A 17,317-nucleotide genomic window follows, 5' to 3' on the forward strand; every position below is an offset into this window, starting at 1 on the left:
GTTTAGAAACCTGTAGAAGCCACACAATTTTTCCTCAGACAATTGAAAACACTGACTGAAAATCAGATACCAGTGACACTATTTACCAATACATTGCAGAGAATAAACTCCCTAAGAGCAGAGAAAGCAAAAAATGGTTCATCTTGGAATAGACAACAGTGAATGATGGGGCTAAACAGAAATCCATTAAACTGCTGAACAGTTAAATTTAGAAAACATCAAAATGTATTGGTAGCTGGTGTTATCATTCAAAGAAATGTTCTCCACTGGGAAAACTGAAATGCAGAATTAAACTTGTATGTAAAAGTGAGCTCTCAGAAAACAAATTATTCACCTTACATGATGTTGCTAAAAGTGAGCAGCCATAGCAATTAAAGTTTAAAGTAATTCTAGCGCTCTTGAACAGGTAATGAGGTAATGATACAAACGCAAGAAAGCACAGGAAGAAATTCTTGAGTGTGCTTGAATATCACAGAAATAAAAGAGAGACTGGATCTAATTCTGTTGCTCACCTCTGTGGACTAATAGTTGGGTCAAGGACAGCCAGCCTCCAAAGAACCACCATCTCATCACACATACTTGCACAAGCATGAGCAGCTACTTCTGACTGGCCGTTGCTGCGTCCCGTATGCCCACTAGCACTGCTGTGTGATGCAGATGTTCGCACGCTGTACCACCAGCCGGTTATCTGCAGAAGAAAATGTTCAGTGGAGCTGTGTTGTGGCCAGCATCTCATCCCTTGCTCTCATTTAACCTTGTAACGACAAGGAAATGGGATCTGCAGCTAGGACCATGTTTTCATTTCATTCCAAAATAACGACAAGCATTAAAGCAGTACGATTTGTGAGAACTAAGGACCTCTCAAAATGTATTTGGTTAGAAGGCACATGCCCACAGAACAAAACACTCTCAGGAGCTTCTTTTACTAAAGGCCTTCACACTTAGCGGGGAAAAAGTGAACAAACGTGACAAATGAAGCATTTGCTTTCCCCTGCTCAAAGCTGAGGTATGTGATAGAGTAATAAGGAAACTTACACTGCAATTTATTTTTCAGTGTGAGATCAGTGTCCTGAACTGTAAAAGGAAACCTCTTTCCCAATATTATTTTAAAAAAATTTAAAAAGTATTACTTAAACCCATCAAAAGAGATCTTCTACAAAAATAACAAAAGAATTTGAGATTCTACCACCCAACATATTTCTTCAGTTTTATCAAAATGACAGCTCATACATGACGTACTTTGTTTAGAAACAAACCCATTAAAATAAATCACCTTGACTAGACAGAAATTAAATCAAACATGCTGAACAAAAGAGACCAGACTCCATATATTCATGTTAAAAGGATCAAGGTATTTTGGGGATAGAGTGTTAACAGGACATCACTAAGTCAGGACAAGAGCAATCTGTAACACCTTTTTAGTGTGGAGAAGCACATGTCCATAAAGCATACAGACTGTTAAGAAAAATAATAACTATTCAACCGTGGATTGTACAGGCATACGGCACCAGTCACTGGCTCATCCTGGTTCCCCAGAATTCCACCCCCTCCCACCGAGCAAACATTTGAATACCTGCTCATAGTTGAGACACTGGTCAGTCAGAATCTCCAGCAAAGGAGCTGCATTGCTATCCCGCCTCTTAAACATCTCCCGCACAATGGAAAGCAGGTTCCAGATTCCTTCAGGCTCTCTTCCTCGCAGGGGACGCAGGAGACAGGCCCACTCAGCAGCAGCTGGTGGCTCCGTGGAAGAGAGATACATTGAATTCACATCACTGTAGATAAAACAGAAGAGCAAGAATGAGAACAAATTAAATCAAGTACAGCCACACAAAATCCTGAATATATTCTACATCCAGAAGTACATTCACACCTTAAATAGGATAGACATGCAGAACCTAAAAGAGAGAATGCATAATGAGACTGAGAACACCACACAAGCAAGGCATTGTGCACATACAGTGTGCTGTACTGAAATAACATTGGACAAGATATGCAAAAATACGGAGTGACCACGAAATGAAGCATCCTTCAGTCCATGGCATCACGTAAGGGTGCAGGCTGCACAGTGAGCTTGCAGATTACATGCCACATCACATTTTCCCTTCAATGGGAAACAGTTTACCTGAAAACAACAGGAGAAGGTCCACAGAATTTATGAAGGGTTTTCTTTATGTTGTCACTCAGAGTAGATTCATCTAAGTACCAGGTGCTTTGATCTGATGCAGAGGGTCCAGCAGTGGGATCTTGACAAAAGAACAACACATATACAGTCTGCAGGCTTCAAAGGTATTTTCCTCTGTGTGCCCAACCACAGAGATTATAGGGAGTACACAGGCAGTTACCCAGTTTATTTCACCCATTACAGAACTCACTATTCAGAACCATCTTAAAATGCTGTCATAACATTACCTTAACCACAGACAACACTAAACTGGGAGACATGGCTGGCATGCTGAATGGTAGCACTACAACCAGTGGGACAGGAGTAATTCAACGACTGTGGCAACAGAAACCTCACGACGTTCATTGAGGAAAAATGTACGCTTTTGTACCTGGGACAGAAAATCCCATGCATCAGTACAGACTGAAAACCAAATGGCTGAGTAGCTGATAGGGTTTGGTGATTATGGTGGATGCCAAGCTGAACACAAACCAATGGCAAACTTTCGCTGAAAACACAAAACAAAACACAAAAAACAACCTGCAAACTGTGCTATATCAAGAAAAGCACAGCTAGCAGATGTAAGGAACTTAAGCCATCCCCCTCTACCTGGTACTGGTAAAGTTACACCTGGAATACTGTATCCAGTTTTGGGTCCCCCAGGCCAGGAACAATACTGAGAAACTAGAGAGGATATAGGGGAGAGGCATCAAGATAGCTGGGGGCACGGAGCACATGACTTATGAAGTGAGATTAAGGAAGATGGGCTAATTTAATCTAAAAAGGAGAGGGTGATGGGTGATCATTAACAGCCTATAACTACTTGGAATCACAAACACAATGTAGATGAACTCTTCTTGGTAGTAGCAGACGATAAATAAGGGTATTTGGTACTAGACATTAGGAAAAAAAAAAATATCTTGACCAAAAGGATAACGCAGCACTAAAATAGGAATACTCTGTAGCATCTCTGGTAACCAAGACTTGGCTAAGCAAGCCCATGCACAGCTAACCCAATCTAGTGTTGCAAACAGCCTTGTTCCAAATTAGAAAGGTCCCCTCCAATCAACATTTCCAGGAGTCTATAATTAATATAAAAAATTAATATAAAAGAAAAATCTTTTGTTAGAAAGATGCATTGCCTGATGTCTCGCTCATCTGCGTGCACTCCAAGGCATCCATTACACCAACAACTGCCTGTTGCTGTGCCATATATACAGATGCAAGTGCCTGTACTTAGCCCTTTTCCTTGACCTCCACCCGCAATCCAAGCTACATGGTAACAGACCAGTTCAGAAATGCAAAGCAACGGAAATATATCCACTTCCTATCTATGACACAGATTACTGAAATCATATATATCTCAAGGTTACCTGGGGCTCCACACACTGTATTGATGGCAGTAGACTGAGAAGATAACAGTTCATCCAGCAAGCGCTGAGCTGTTGGGAGAATCTGAAAACATGAAGCAAACTTTCAATATGCACGTGTCTTATCCTGATTTACCCATCCAAAGTTCTGCTTGGATTTTCATGCTTCTGGTAATTTCAGGTGTATGAAACACACAGAGTCATGTTTTCAGAAAGGACAACAGAGGGTGCTAAAGATTATACGATAGCAAAACAGCTGTTAGACTTTCTCCTCTCCTTTCTCAAAGCAAACCTATACGTAAGGCTTACTTCCTACATCCACACCCTAAGAAGTAAACAAAAGCATCATAGGTTATCATCTCCTTTCTTATTTCTTGAGGAGTAGGAGCCCACAGAGAGTGATACTGTAGCTGATTTTGAGAGATATGGAAGTGACTGCAGTCAAGGTGAGCATTATCCTGCACTTTGAATGTTCTTTATTTCTCCTTCCTAAATAATTTCTCTAAAACCCAAACTAATGGGAACAGAGGATCAAACTATAAGTTGCATTACACAACTTTCGGGGCAGACTTTAGCTTATCTACCACTCTGTTAGCAAAAGGACCATCTAAATATTAGCTCAGACTTAATAGTAAACTAATGCAATTTCAGCACTAAACTAATCATAGCTTCTGGACATGTCAGAGCATAAGCAGAGAAGGCTCAGACCTGACTGCAAAATCCTAAGTAGATATACCCTTAATATGCTCTTTCTGAAAGAAAAACGCACAGTAGAAAGCATTTTTTCCCCAAACTAAGTCTGAGCTGAAACCGTAGATCCATTTAGCCTTTAGCATGCACACCTACAACAGGTCAGGCATATAGTTAGGACTTAACATGCAACAGAACATCCGATATCCCCCCACCTCTCTCCACACAACAACGGAGGTTAAAGATCACATTTACTGTAAAGCAAGGCACATTCACACATTCAGTACACCTATATTTTCAAATAATACAGATCCATCTCATACAGATGGAAAAATAACAATGCTTCAGAAGGGTATTTTGCATTTCAGCCACCTGAAGGAACAAAGTCAACATTAAGCTAGTCCTGTACTTTTTCCCACTAATTATAAGTCACCACAAAGCAGAAAAGTTACATGTCTAGGCAATGTCACACCTTAAGGTTGAAACATCAGGGACCTGCAGTGAATCTCCTTCAGGCATTTTTGCCAAGATATTAATATTTAATTGGAATAGGAGTACTGGCTTCACGGAGGGAAACAGCTCTTGGGAGAAGAACTGGGTAATAAATTCCAGCTGCTCAGAATCACTGACATTTTTATAGATATGGAAAACACTTTCTACAGAGATTTTGAAAAACACTTCCTTATCTAGCTGCATTCCTACAGACCACCATCCCTTTACACTTGAAAGTCATTCAGCATTACATTACTGTATCATGATGTCATTCACAAGCTGAAAACAAAGATCAAACAGAATCACGTGTACAGCCTACTCTAATTCTACATCATGTAGTCAAAATACGGGGTCCCAAGGTATCGGAGTATCTATCTCCACCCAGAAATCTTGAAGACCGGGAATGAGATTGGTGAAAAGAGTACGGGGCATGCCTTGCCTTTTTCAAGGGAATTACACAACACAGGTTAAGAGGCATCTGCCAATAGCGCCCAAACTTTTCTGTTGGGCAGCATCCATCAAGTTATCTGGTAAGATAGCAATAATTAAATTAAATAATCCAGATGTTCCTGGGTGCACGGCTGGTACACATGACCAAAAGCAAAATAAACCCAGTAAAAAGGAACAGACATGGAATATTTGAAAGTAAATAACTCACATGCTATTGAGGAAACATGCTTTCAAAACCTTCCTTTTTTAAGCCCCAGACTATGTGACATAAAGCTCCGAGTCCTTAAGGAGAGAAGAAAAGCTGTGCCTGTTACATAATGCTGCAAGAAGTACACACTACTGGTGCTGAACTCTTAGCAACAAAAAAGTCGTATTTTAATATCACATTTGTATTATATGATTCCTTTATTGCCTCTCATAAGAGGATTACTATTTCTGTAGGAAATTCAGAGTACATTTTAGCAACAGAATATCTTAGTGTCCCAAGCACAGCACCATAAATTAAATTTTAGGTACATGCTGACAACAATCTAACTCCTACTTAAGACATTATGCTACTGAAACGTGACAGATACCCATGCAGGTCAGTTTTTTCTCAACCTCCTCTGGTCGAACCAGCATGAAAAAGTTGTCAAGCCCTTATATTTTTAAAGCAGACATTTCACAATCACTTAGCTATCCTTGTGTATTTTGTGCAAGCATTTTGGGCAAAGGATACAAATGACCTGACCTTGAACAACATAGATATTTAAGGAACGAGAGAGCAGATTTTACCTTTGACTATCAAAATTTCGTATCTATTACTTTCCTTAATACAAATGATTCTTAGGAATTACCAAGAAGCTACAGCGGGGGCAGTCAAAAGGTCACCAGTGGGGTGCATTAGAAAGCGCCCACCTAAGGCATACACAACATATCCCCTGGGTAGTCTTCTCCACTTCACTAACGAAGCACACAAAAAAGAAGCAACCCGATTTGTGCTGACCTAAGTTTTTCACCACCATGCATTTATTTTATTGTGCTTGATCTTCCACAAGCTAAGCACATATTTATGCTAATATGAATAGCCACCACTCTCTCCTTTTCAGACACTTCTAATCTTTTACTTGGCAGTAGACAATTCTCAAATAATAGAATGGCAAACCTGAAAGGGCAGTAATTGAAAGCCTTCCCAGAGCTCACAAATGAATAGCATAACTGGTTATCTTGCAACAAAAGACATCATATAAATTGACCCAGAATAAAGATAACTGGGTTTAACAAAAAGTCAGTCCTATCAATTGTCCCCATTTACCTGTTGTGGAAGTTCACTGATTAGGTACTGAGCAAATTTTTGCAACTGGTCTCTTTGTAGCCGAGACAAGGACTCAGAAACAGGTGCTCGTAAGCATACCGCGGACGCCTGAAGAAAGAAAAGGAGATATAAACCACCATTAACAGGTCAGACTTAATGAAGCTGTGTCCACTGAACGGATGAAGTGTCACAAACAGTTAGCTATGCTGATGCATATCATGCTTGGTCTTGATGGACAATATTTTTTCCTGTAATTATGTGGTGTGTTGCAGATAACATGCAAATAAGCTGTCTAGGCTTTATAAAAACTGTTTTAATTTAAAGAGTTTCTTTTCAGGGAAACTGTTTTAACAGATGTGCTTAAGTTCTGTTGTTGCTAGCAATTGCACAAATACTGGCAGGGATTTTACAAACAAACCTCTAAAATAGGACATTATTCTTTAAGCTTCTGGCAAACCAACCAGCTCTGTGGGGGGCTGTTTCACAGAATCACAACCACCTCATTTATCTCATTAGAGGTTTTTTTCTTCAATCTTAAAATCAGTCTCTTTCTGTATCTCAGAACAACTTAGACTATAATAAAACCCACCACTAGTTCCTTAACCTTTTTCACTCTACAGAACAAAAAAATGCCCAAATGGCACCTACCTAAACTTTAACCTGGCAACAGGCAAGAGCAGTTTGATAAGAAAGATGCTTCTGATACTGAATTGTCTACATAGAGAAATATACCTTGGCTTGTAACTTGCTAGTGTCAGCAATCAGTACATACAAACATAAAAAATCCTTTCACTAGTGTTTTTCAGGTAGAAGAAAGGATTGGAGGGAAAAGAATTATATTTATCTTACAGAGGGTCCAAACTTCCTGAGTGCAAATAATATAAATGAAAATTTCCCTCTTATCCTCACTCTCTGCAGTCACCTTTTAAAATGAGGACTAATAATTCAAAGCAGAACCCATTTTTTTGCCAACTCTCCAGTCCTAAGTACAGAAAGTACACCAATATTCCGATGATTTCACGAGTATCAATTTAAGCCTATTAAAATTGTCCATTGAGAAATATTAACAAGCTTCAGCAGGTTATTAGCACTTATTTGAGAATCTGGAGTTGATCATAAGCATGTTATCTATAAAATGTTCTGTGACAGAAGAAAAATCTTCTGTTCCTTTCAATCACCTAAGCTTAATCCTTCCCTAAGATGTATTTCTCAGCTTCCCAAAGACTGAATGGAAATGAATCTGTATGCCAGACTGAACCCCCAACTTGTGTATTTCATGTTGATTCTACGCATTTTCACCTGGAGTTGGTTGGAACAAGAAAGACCTATTTTTCACTCTCCACAAGGCCACACAGAATAGAAGCAGTCAAATAAAACCATAACCTTAACTGACTGCTTGATATCTACAGGTCAAAATGACACTTACCTGCCTCAGTACGTGTTAAAATGAACTAGTGAGCATAAAGGCCAAGAGTGATCAAAATTACTTTCCTTCTGCACTCTGATCAAACAACCTAAAGAAAGAGCTTTCAAATCCCATATTTACAAAGACTTTTAATAAAAGACTAACTATTGGTGGCCCTTCACTCCTTGCAGAACTGAAGAAAGAATGAGCAATTTAGCATGTAAATGAGAAACAGGAAGGAGCCAAAAAGGACTCTGTATCTACCCTTAGCAATTTGCACATTATCAAAGGACATGCTGCAGTTTAGAGCCTCAGACAATTCACTCTGCAGACTGCAACTGTGAGCGCACATTTGCACAATCTGTAACCAAAAGGAGTGCCAAGAACAATTTCCCTAAAAAGAGTGTGTGTTGCATAAAACTGTAATAAGGAGAGACTCAGAGAAGATGCCTAGGGGAGAGCAGAACTGTATTTAAAGGCCTACGTTGTGTATCCGGAAGAGGCAGAGCGCCACGACGTGAGCACACCACTTGGCCCCAGCGCCACAGGTACAGCTGCACGAGGTGATCCTGCATCGGTCAAACATCACCGCCACGTTGTACGCACCTTTGGGTGGCACCATCTGTGGGGGTACCACAGTGGCACTCAGATGGAAGCCTGTTAAAATTCAAAAGTCCAAAGTTACCCTTCCAGTGCTTGGGAGACAGATTCAGTTAGCACAGAACTCTAGGTACGTGCCATTTAAACACTGAAACAACATGTCTAGCAACAACATCCACACAGGAATGGACATGGATCCAGAGTCTCCCACATTTGTGTTTTCCCCATCAGCTACAGCAGAATATTAGCAGAAAGACATAATGTGCTATAAGAGGTTCAAAACTTGCAGCTTTCAATACATTCATTTACCTGTATGTTTATTTCTATTAATATTTAATGAAGAAAAGAACTGGATAAAGCCATGACTGAAAAGCGTGGGTTTCTGATCACAGGGTCAAAGCTAGACTATACATATTTCAGGCATGATTTCTATGTTAATTAACTCTGGCAACAGTGCAGAACAGGCTAGGTGACTTCTTCAGAATTATTTTCAAGTCACTAACCTTTCACAATTTTACAGGGAAACTTTACACTTACACCTGAACACTTAGTTTCACTTTGTGGCTTCGGAAGCTATCCATTTCTCAAAAATTATATACTTCCTTGCAATTCTGCAAATATCCCATTTTTATAAACCTTGTACTCCAAAAGCAAAAAAAAAAAAAAAACCCACAAAACTCTTGCTTAGACTAAAGTCAAGGGAAAAGGGAAATCTCAGCAATCACACTTGAATGAATCCAGCCACATTAATCTGTGATGAAACAAATCACAAATCTCATTTCAGGCAGGCTGATAAAGAACTTTATTGAGGCTTGTTTTCATGTAAACTCACGTACAACGCATACCAGTTGTACCTATAATGCACTTTCTTCTACAGATAACGGTTATCCACAGGCACATGTGTTACAAGCAGGAAAAAAACATCAGGAGCATGAATCTTCTACTTGTCTTGAAGGTCCCTGTCACCAGTTGATCACCCTCTACAGCACTGACTGTCAGCCTCAGAACCTTTCTGCTGATCTGAAATTCAGTTTTAATGAAGCACAGAAAGCACCAAGGGTATCAAAGCCATAACCAAAATTCAATTCAACGATCTACCTTAAGAGAAAAAAATATGGCTTGGGACAGGTGACTGAAATAGTTTCTTCATCGTCAGCACAGGGAAGTACATTATAAATCCAAGCTACTAAGTTTTTATTATGATATTGTGAGATTATAATAATGATGGCATTCAGGAGTGCATGTGACCGACTAAATCCCATCTGAAACAACGTGCGCTATTTCTTCCTCAAAATATAATCCCCGTGCCAATACAAACTTGCTCTTACCTTGCTTAACCTTTTCATTTCTCCTGTTCACCAGAATTCAAATCCTCTTCCTGATGTGGGTGATTAATTTGATTAGTACACATAATACCACCTAAATTCTTCAGCCATTTTAACAATTGGAACAGAACCAAAACAAAAGGCGGCATTCACACAAAATTACTGCACTGCTTATTACTAGCTACAGTTCTAATTTATGTTCCACACTTGGATAATATAACCCAAACAGTTCAGCCAGTCCTTCTGTCATACTAGAAGCATCTCAGGCTAATGCCAAAATGCCCTAATTTTCACAAAAGCAAATTAAGCATTTCAGAAATTGAAACTGTAGCAATTCTGTTTCACTGAGAAAAAGAAGTATTCAAAATGTGTTAAGAGAAGAATGGGTCACAGCTACACATTTTTACCAGGCTCTAACCATGGATTTTTTATTTGTATAATAAAGACAGATAACTGATTAAATGCTAAGAGGGAAGAACAGTTATAAAAAGTGACAAAGAAAATGTAAGGGCTTCAGCATCATATCATATAAGCTTCAGACACATCATAAGCTCCAACTCAAACTGTAGCTTGATTAACATGTCTGCCACTGACACCGCTAATTCAAGCAGCTCTGCCCAGTTCTTCTGCACCACCAGCCTTGCTGCACTGAACAACGGTTTGTGGGACGGCACAGGAAACCATACCAGGAAAAAAGTCTGGATTAAATCAATGGTTACTTTTACCAGCAAAAACGCCACAATTCAGTTCGCTGCACAGCTTACAAGCCTGAGACTGTAAGGACTGAAAAGGTGACTATGAGGGGCACAATTCCAGAATGCTTTAGCCCAAAGCTACCATTTAAAGAAATGGTCATCATATTGTACTTGTTTACAGCCAAAGTGCAACTATTGCCTTTTCCTGCAGACCACAGCTCCTACCCTCCTGCTTAAATGTGAAGAATCACATCTACCACATATGTGAGCAACCTGGCCACCTCATGGAGACCACAAGAATGTTCTTCTGTTCCACCCATCCCCTGCTCCCACTGCCTAATAATGGCTTATCTACTCCATGCATAACAATACATTACAAGAACATGTCTGCATGTACCAGCAGCATTCGTTCTGCAACTGGATGTAGCCCACCAGAAAAAAACAAAATCTATACCCTATTCTTAGCAAGCTCCATCCCCAGGAGACCTCGAGAATGAGCTGCAGCCAGAGGAATCACTCTGCTAGGAGTCTCACCTCTCTGGCTCCCATTTTTCTTAAATGCACTGTGGGCACAGAGCAAGCTTGGTGCTTCTGTGAATGCATTTAGGCTTTCTACACAGAAAGCGCATCTTAGACTTCTTATGAGCACCAGATTTACTACTCAGGCACAGAATATGTCAAGCATCCAGCACCGACACTTCAGAGAATGTGTCAGGTACCTGCACTGTAAAACACACTAGCTATGCACAGAGAGCACCAGGAGTGATCTGCTGCACCCATGAAGCAGGTTTTATCATGTAGTGAGGAAGGGAGAGCAGCACACTGTCCTCTCTGATACTCAATTAAGACACATGGTTTGATCAAACATAAAAGCTGGAAATAATTAACTGCTGCTTAGACTAGGACCTACAAAACAGAGATGACTTCTTTTTCAGTCCATACCTTATCCTTCTCACTGCTCTACCCCTGAAACTTAATCTTTCAGGAAAAGTATTCAAAAGAAATGTATGCTCCCCACTGGTTTTCAGAATTTTAGGCTAGCTACATCAATGTCTTTTGCATTTAATATTTACTTTATCATGAAACTCACTTATTGTGAAATTCCAGTTCTGTTTATTAATTTTTCTGAGGTCCTATTAGTCCTCATGATTTCAGGTAGAAATGCACAAATTTGAAATACCCCAAGGTACTCAAATCTTTTCATTCCAGTTGCTTATTAGGTGACCTATGAGTTAACAACACCCTGCTAAGAATACTTCTTGCAATACAGGTTCCAGGGTTTCTTCATTGACATTTGGTAGTTCTGATGCCCCTATAACAATTACAGCAAACACACCTCTGCACAGAATTTAAGAACTTTCTCTCTTACTTTCTCAGGACTAACAGAAATAGGAAAATGAAAGCTGAACAAAAGCTTTTAGACAGGCAACTACGCAAGGCAATTGTGGACATGTTTGTTTAAAACCAAGATAGGAGAATCTCTAAAAAACAGAGACCTCGAGACACTACTCAAGGAGATACAAAGTTAGAACCCAGAATGAACCTGCTACTGGCTCCCTCAATTGTTAAAAAGAAATTAAGAGATTGATAGAAAGTCAGTGCCTGAAATCAGCAACTACAACACACCTATTTGAGAACAGCAATAATGTCTTCATTGCAAGGAGCCCGGTATATGACTGCTACAAAGGGAATGCGCAGGAGAAGGTCTGTAAAAGCCAATTCTTTGTGTATATACAGTAGAACACCATAAAAAAGTGGGGTTTTGGAATGTGATGAAGAGGTGCTATTGTTCAGAAATTATGGATATGGATTTGCATGTGGGCAAGATGATTAAGATTACTCATTTATGTTTAAATCAAAAACATATCTTATACTGCAAAGGCAAATGGGACAAAAAGAGCACACAACACATTTCAAGCTTTGTCCTATCGATCACAATATCACAAAGCACTGCCCAACCCCCCTCCAAATCAAATCCCCTCTCAAGGGCTGCTTCGTTTCCTGTGGGTTTTTTCCCATTTGTCAGTATATGAAAGTCAAAAATGCAACCACAAGCCTTAAAATCATTTGGAGCAGACAACTGAAATTATATCCACCCCACCTGTACTGCCTAGTTTTGGGGCTGCAACTCATGGGGGGCGGGGGGGGGGCGGGGAGTTAAAATCCCTCCATTAGATAAAGTTCCTCTACTAAGGAGGAAACAACGTTACTGTTTAAACAGAGTTACTTCCCTTTCCACGCACATAATCCTTTGCCAAGAAGCAGAGTTGCCATATGTGTACTTCAGAAGTTCCTCTCCCCTGTATCATTTCCCACCTCCTCTTTTTCCCTATTCCTCCCCCAGTCACAGGGTTTGCACTATTTCTAGCCTTTGCTCAGTTACACTGCTTTACACCTCCTTGCCTTATAATTGACTATTGAAACAAGTTTTGAGCATAGTCCTACCACTGTATACTAAATACTCTGCCCTTTTACATAGTGAAAGTCCCAGGAATTACAGAATTTCAGCCAGTTACATTTTAGCTCATTTTGCCTCTCTCAAACATTTGCCTTCCTGAAGTTCAGCAGATGCCTTAGAGGCGTCTCTCAGCATTTCAGTCCTGATATCAGGAGCTTACAAATGCACTCAAAAGTCAGTTTAATCCTATTTAGCTCAATTTCGTTGATGTTCCAAAATTACTCTCTGGTCTCACTGACAACTCAACATACCTAAAGTATGAGCAAGTACTTCACTTCCATTCCCAAGAATTCCTGCTACTGTTACTACAGTAGACAACAGACTAGGTAAAATCCTTTCAGATGCTTTACCCCATATTCAGATAGCAGTTCATCAGTCTTCTGCAATCTGCTATCTCAATGACTATCTCCTCCTTTCATTCTCCCCAAACTTTTACAGTACAAGTCACTTTCATTCTTTCTTGAGGGTTCTTCACCTAACTTCATTCATTCCACTGATCACTGAGAGTTAAGTATTACTGGTGCTAGCAAATAAACAGGTCCATAGAAGTCTCCATTCCTCATCACAGGAAAACAGAGGAACTTTCCTCCTTAACATTACACAGCTTTTGATATTATCATTTTTCTTATTACAACCAGGCTCAGTTCCCACAAGCCAATTAGTATTCTATTTCTGAAGCTTACACTTGCAGAAAAACCCAATACGTCTGCGTTAGATTGACATGGCCCACCTTGACATACCAGTGTCTTTACTTCACATAATGCCTTCCTAACAGCTGACACTGGAAAAGCCAGCTCAATGTTTTTCTTTACTTCAGAAGGCTTTAATGAAAAATCCAGAGTCCAATTCTTTAAGATTAGTTTCTACAGCCATAAAACATAAAAAGAACATGAGAAGTGAGGAGAAGCAATAAAACCCACTGTTTTAAAACAGGGATTTGCTTTGCCAAAATACTACAAGTAGTATTTTTAGTTGTATTATTAAAGCAATCCTTTTGTTGTAAGAATAATTAAACCTTGCAAACTTTCTCTCTGCCATACATGCACTTTAGGCAAGGCATTAATTTGATCATATGACTAAAAAACCAAGTTCTCTTTATCAATGTGGAATTTAAGCATTACGGAGGCAAAGGCATTTACGTTTTTTTTCCAAAATGCTGAGTCAGATTAAAGGTCTAATTTTCAAAACATTTCTGGCTTTTCACTCAGTTTCACAGCTGAGCTGATGGAGGCTGAAATAAACACAGTATTTAGCTCACCACATCACAAAGAACATATGGGGCAGGGAGCTTAGTCTAGGATGACAGAAAAGCTTGTTTTGAGACATAGTCATAGCACTGCTGTCCCATTGCGGATATGGGTTTGGGAATCTGAAATATCTACAGACGTGGAGCTGCAATGTCCTTACCTATCTGGAGAGGGTCTTTGACAGCCCGCACCCGGAACAGTTGTTCCCCTCGCTGGAACTCATCTGCACTGCCATTTGCCAAACACGAGTACAATCTGCAAGAGATACACATAACATATCAAGATCAATCAGTTTTTTAGAAACTTCACAGTATTATCTTCTTAAATTCTTTGTTGACGTTTCCAGCTCTTTTCCGCCACTTCTGCATCACAATTCAGCCATAAAAATCATTAGTCTCTTCCTAACTGGGTTTGTGTATTGCCACTGGCTCTTCTAGGAATTCCAAACTAAGGCTCCGAAATACAAATTCATACATACCCTAAAATTAAGGTTTTATATACAGTATAAATCAATTTAAGGTCCAACGTTAGCATGCCACAGTAAAAAATCCTTGTACTTCCAGAAGATTTACATGCAGGCTCACATGCCATTTTTTCAGATCTGTGCTCATCAGAGTAATGAACATGTACAACCAGCTGGCTTGCTCTGATTCCCCACAGGTGATCTTACAAATCACACCAGCACCATCTACACCAGAACATTAAATGAATGCATCTGAGAACTTTCAGGATGATTCTTTCTAAAAGGAGTGTAATATCACTACTTTGCAAAAAAATTCTGAATGCGCATTTACATGGGTAGGCCTCCTGTAGTATAAAAGCTTCAGCATAAACACATGGGTAAAAGATCTAAAAGCACCGAGTTTTTGACTATGTACTCACACAATTTATGTGGAAACATAAGAAATATAGTCATCCCTGACTGTATCCACTCTGATCACTGATGTACTCAGCAAATTCCGATTCTCCCACTTGCACCAACAAAAGGCTTGCACAGCACCCTAAGCCAGTCCTCCCCAGAAATTTCTGAGCCCAGTTAAAGCTCTTGACTCAAGCAATAGATTTAAACTGGAAAGACCGCTTAAGAATAACGTAAGGACAAAACTCTACAGAATAGTTACTATCAGGCAAACTAAAGGGTGCATTTATTCTGCTGTCATTTACACATAAAACTTGCATGTGTACATGCTTTTCCTGGGATGCGTGCAGGGCAGCTCACCCTGAAATAAAACCCCGTATCATAGCATATCACACAGTAATCCATCCACATATTACAAAACACACATGAGAACAGCAGAAGCAGCAAATATAACGGATATCAAATGGGCAACAATTCTCTCGCAGTGAACAGAACTTTTCCTGAAGTATCAATGAAATAGTATTCGTTACCTGATATCTTCCTCATTTTCTGGGAAACTCCAGAAAGCGATTCGAAGCTGCAGTTGCTCGGGCACTGGAGGATAAACCTTCTCCACCACCTCGAATGGAATGTGAAATGCAACCTGTTTTGCAGACAGTTCCACCAATGGGATCACCAACCCATCTAACGAGACAAGAAGCAAAATGCACTTAGCCATTCAAAGAATAAAACTCATGAGAGGCTAAAGAGACGGGAGCAGGGAGTTCTTCCACTTCTCTCACCAAGCTCAAGGACCAATTCAGATAGACAAAAAGTAGCACAGAAATTTTCTGAAGGACTGCCTGCCAACTTCACGTTCGTTTTCAGCCCCCTAAGGGCATGGGTACACATTCCCAAAAAAGTTTGTCAGGAAAGCTACGTTAGCCAAGCAGACATCAGTGACTTCAACTTTGTCTCCTGACAAAACTGAAGCCTTTTACCAAAACTTAAGGTAACCAAGTATTTTTCATACATTTCTGTTAGAATATGGCAGCAACATCCTGTGAACACCAGGTGATTGCGCAGAGAACTATTGCAGTCTATATGCACAAGATGGCAATGGAAAGGTTATCCAGTAACCTTAGTATCAACTTTTTTGTTAACATTCAGTATTCAACCGTTTGCAAGATTTTAATTTCAATTAGTATTTGTTTTATTTCCTTCGCCACCACCCTTCATATGATACCTGTCTTTATATTTCCAGTTCTTTACAGAAGCAGCTGTGAATTCACACGTTTGTCCAGTGCTAACTACACTGAGCTCATGAGGGTCTTAGCTGAAGGCACCAAGAGCTTTATGCAAATACATTTAACCACTGCCTTTCTACCAAACTAACTTCACTTTTTACATTTTTAAGGGCAGCTGAAGATTTCTTATAATCGGGCTATGGGAGTCTTATGTTTCTGCTTCACTCTGAGCTGGATTACACTCCATACAAAATGCCAGACTTGCCTTATCTGCAAGCACCTCGGTGCTTCACTGAGATCACTTCCTGATCCATCGCCACAGCAGCCTTGGTTCCTCTGTCTTCCAAACCCTGGTGCCAAGAGCCTAATTGGTTCAGTTTCAGATATTCAATGTTATGTCTCTTCACCTCCCTAACCAGCTTCTAAAACACCACTGGAAGCCAGAATGTAAACCAATCTGGCCCTCAGCTTTCCCTCCCCACCAGCCTCCAGGCAACATATCAAAGGAAAACTTAAGCCCTGATGTCAGTAAGTGCTTTCTCACCCTCTGCCTAGAGACAACCTCCAGTCGGAACAGCTGGGAAACAGACAGGGAAGGAGAGGGCTTTGAAAGCACACGCACACAGCAAAGCAGCCAACAACTCCCCCAGTACCAAGCAGACCTGTCAAAGTGGAAGGATTACATAAATATGGAAGGGAAATAGTTCTCAAACATCCACATTTATGATTTTTTGATTGCAGTGAAATTAGATTCATTAGGCAGCACACCCATCTCCCAAATAGAGTCAGTCTTTTACCGTCAGGATTGTTTCTCCATCACCAGTGACTTTCACTCTATGTTATAGACAGAGCCTCTGTTTTACAGTGCTATAATCCCATGCACAAATGTGAAAGTAGCAGATTGTAAAATGAAAAACGACAGAAAAGTAGAGCGTCCCTTTCTCTACAGCTAGCAAATAAACAAGATTTTGGCAGAAAAGTCATCAGATTTCCACTTCTGACAACCAGAACAGGTGTACAGCTTTTATCAAGTCACTAAAAA

At 40.0% G+C, this 17,317-nt stretch overlaps 1 protein-coding gene across 4 annotated transcripts in view; it reads right to left on the minus strand.

Annotated features, from left to right (window-relative positions):
- The window catches only part of ZSWIM8 (zinc finger SWIM-type containing 8), a 63,159-nt gene that overhangs the window by 22,701 nt on the left and 23,141 nt on the right, over positions 1-17,317 (minus strand). For 3 of the 4 annotated variants that reach the window (XM_037400557.1, XM_037400558.1, XM_037400555.1), the window contains exons 2-9: positions 15,580-15,733; positions 14,351-14,445; positions 8,350-8,522; positions 6,461-6,568; positions 3,538-3,619; positions 2,126-2,246; positions 1,574-1,775; positions 513-688 (exon numbers count right to left, since the gene is read on the minus strand). In XM_037400557.1, coding sequence (XP_037256454.1) covers positions 513-688; positions 1,574-1,775; positions 2,126-2,246; positions 3,538-3,619; positions 6,461-6,568; positions 8,350-8,522; positions 14,351-14,445; positions 15,580-15,733 — 1,111 coding nt within the window. The other variant, XM_037400559.1, reaches the window with a different exon arrangement.

Source organism: Falco rusticolus, chromosome 9 (genome assembly GCF_015220075.1).
Source record: "Falco rusticolus isolate bFalRus1 chromosome 9, bFalRus1.pri, whole genome shotgun sequence".
In the NCBI taxonomy this organism is placed as follows: domain Eukaryota; kingdom Metazoa; phylum Chordata; class Aves; order Falconiformes; family Falconidae; genus Falco; species Falco rusticolus.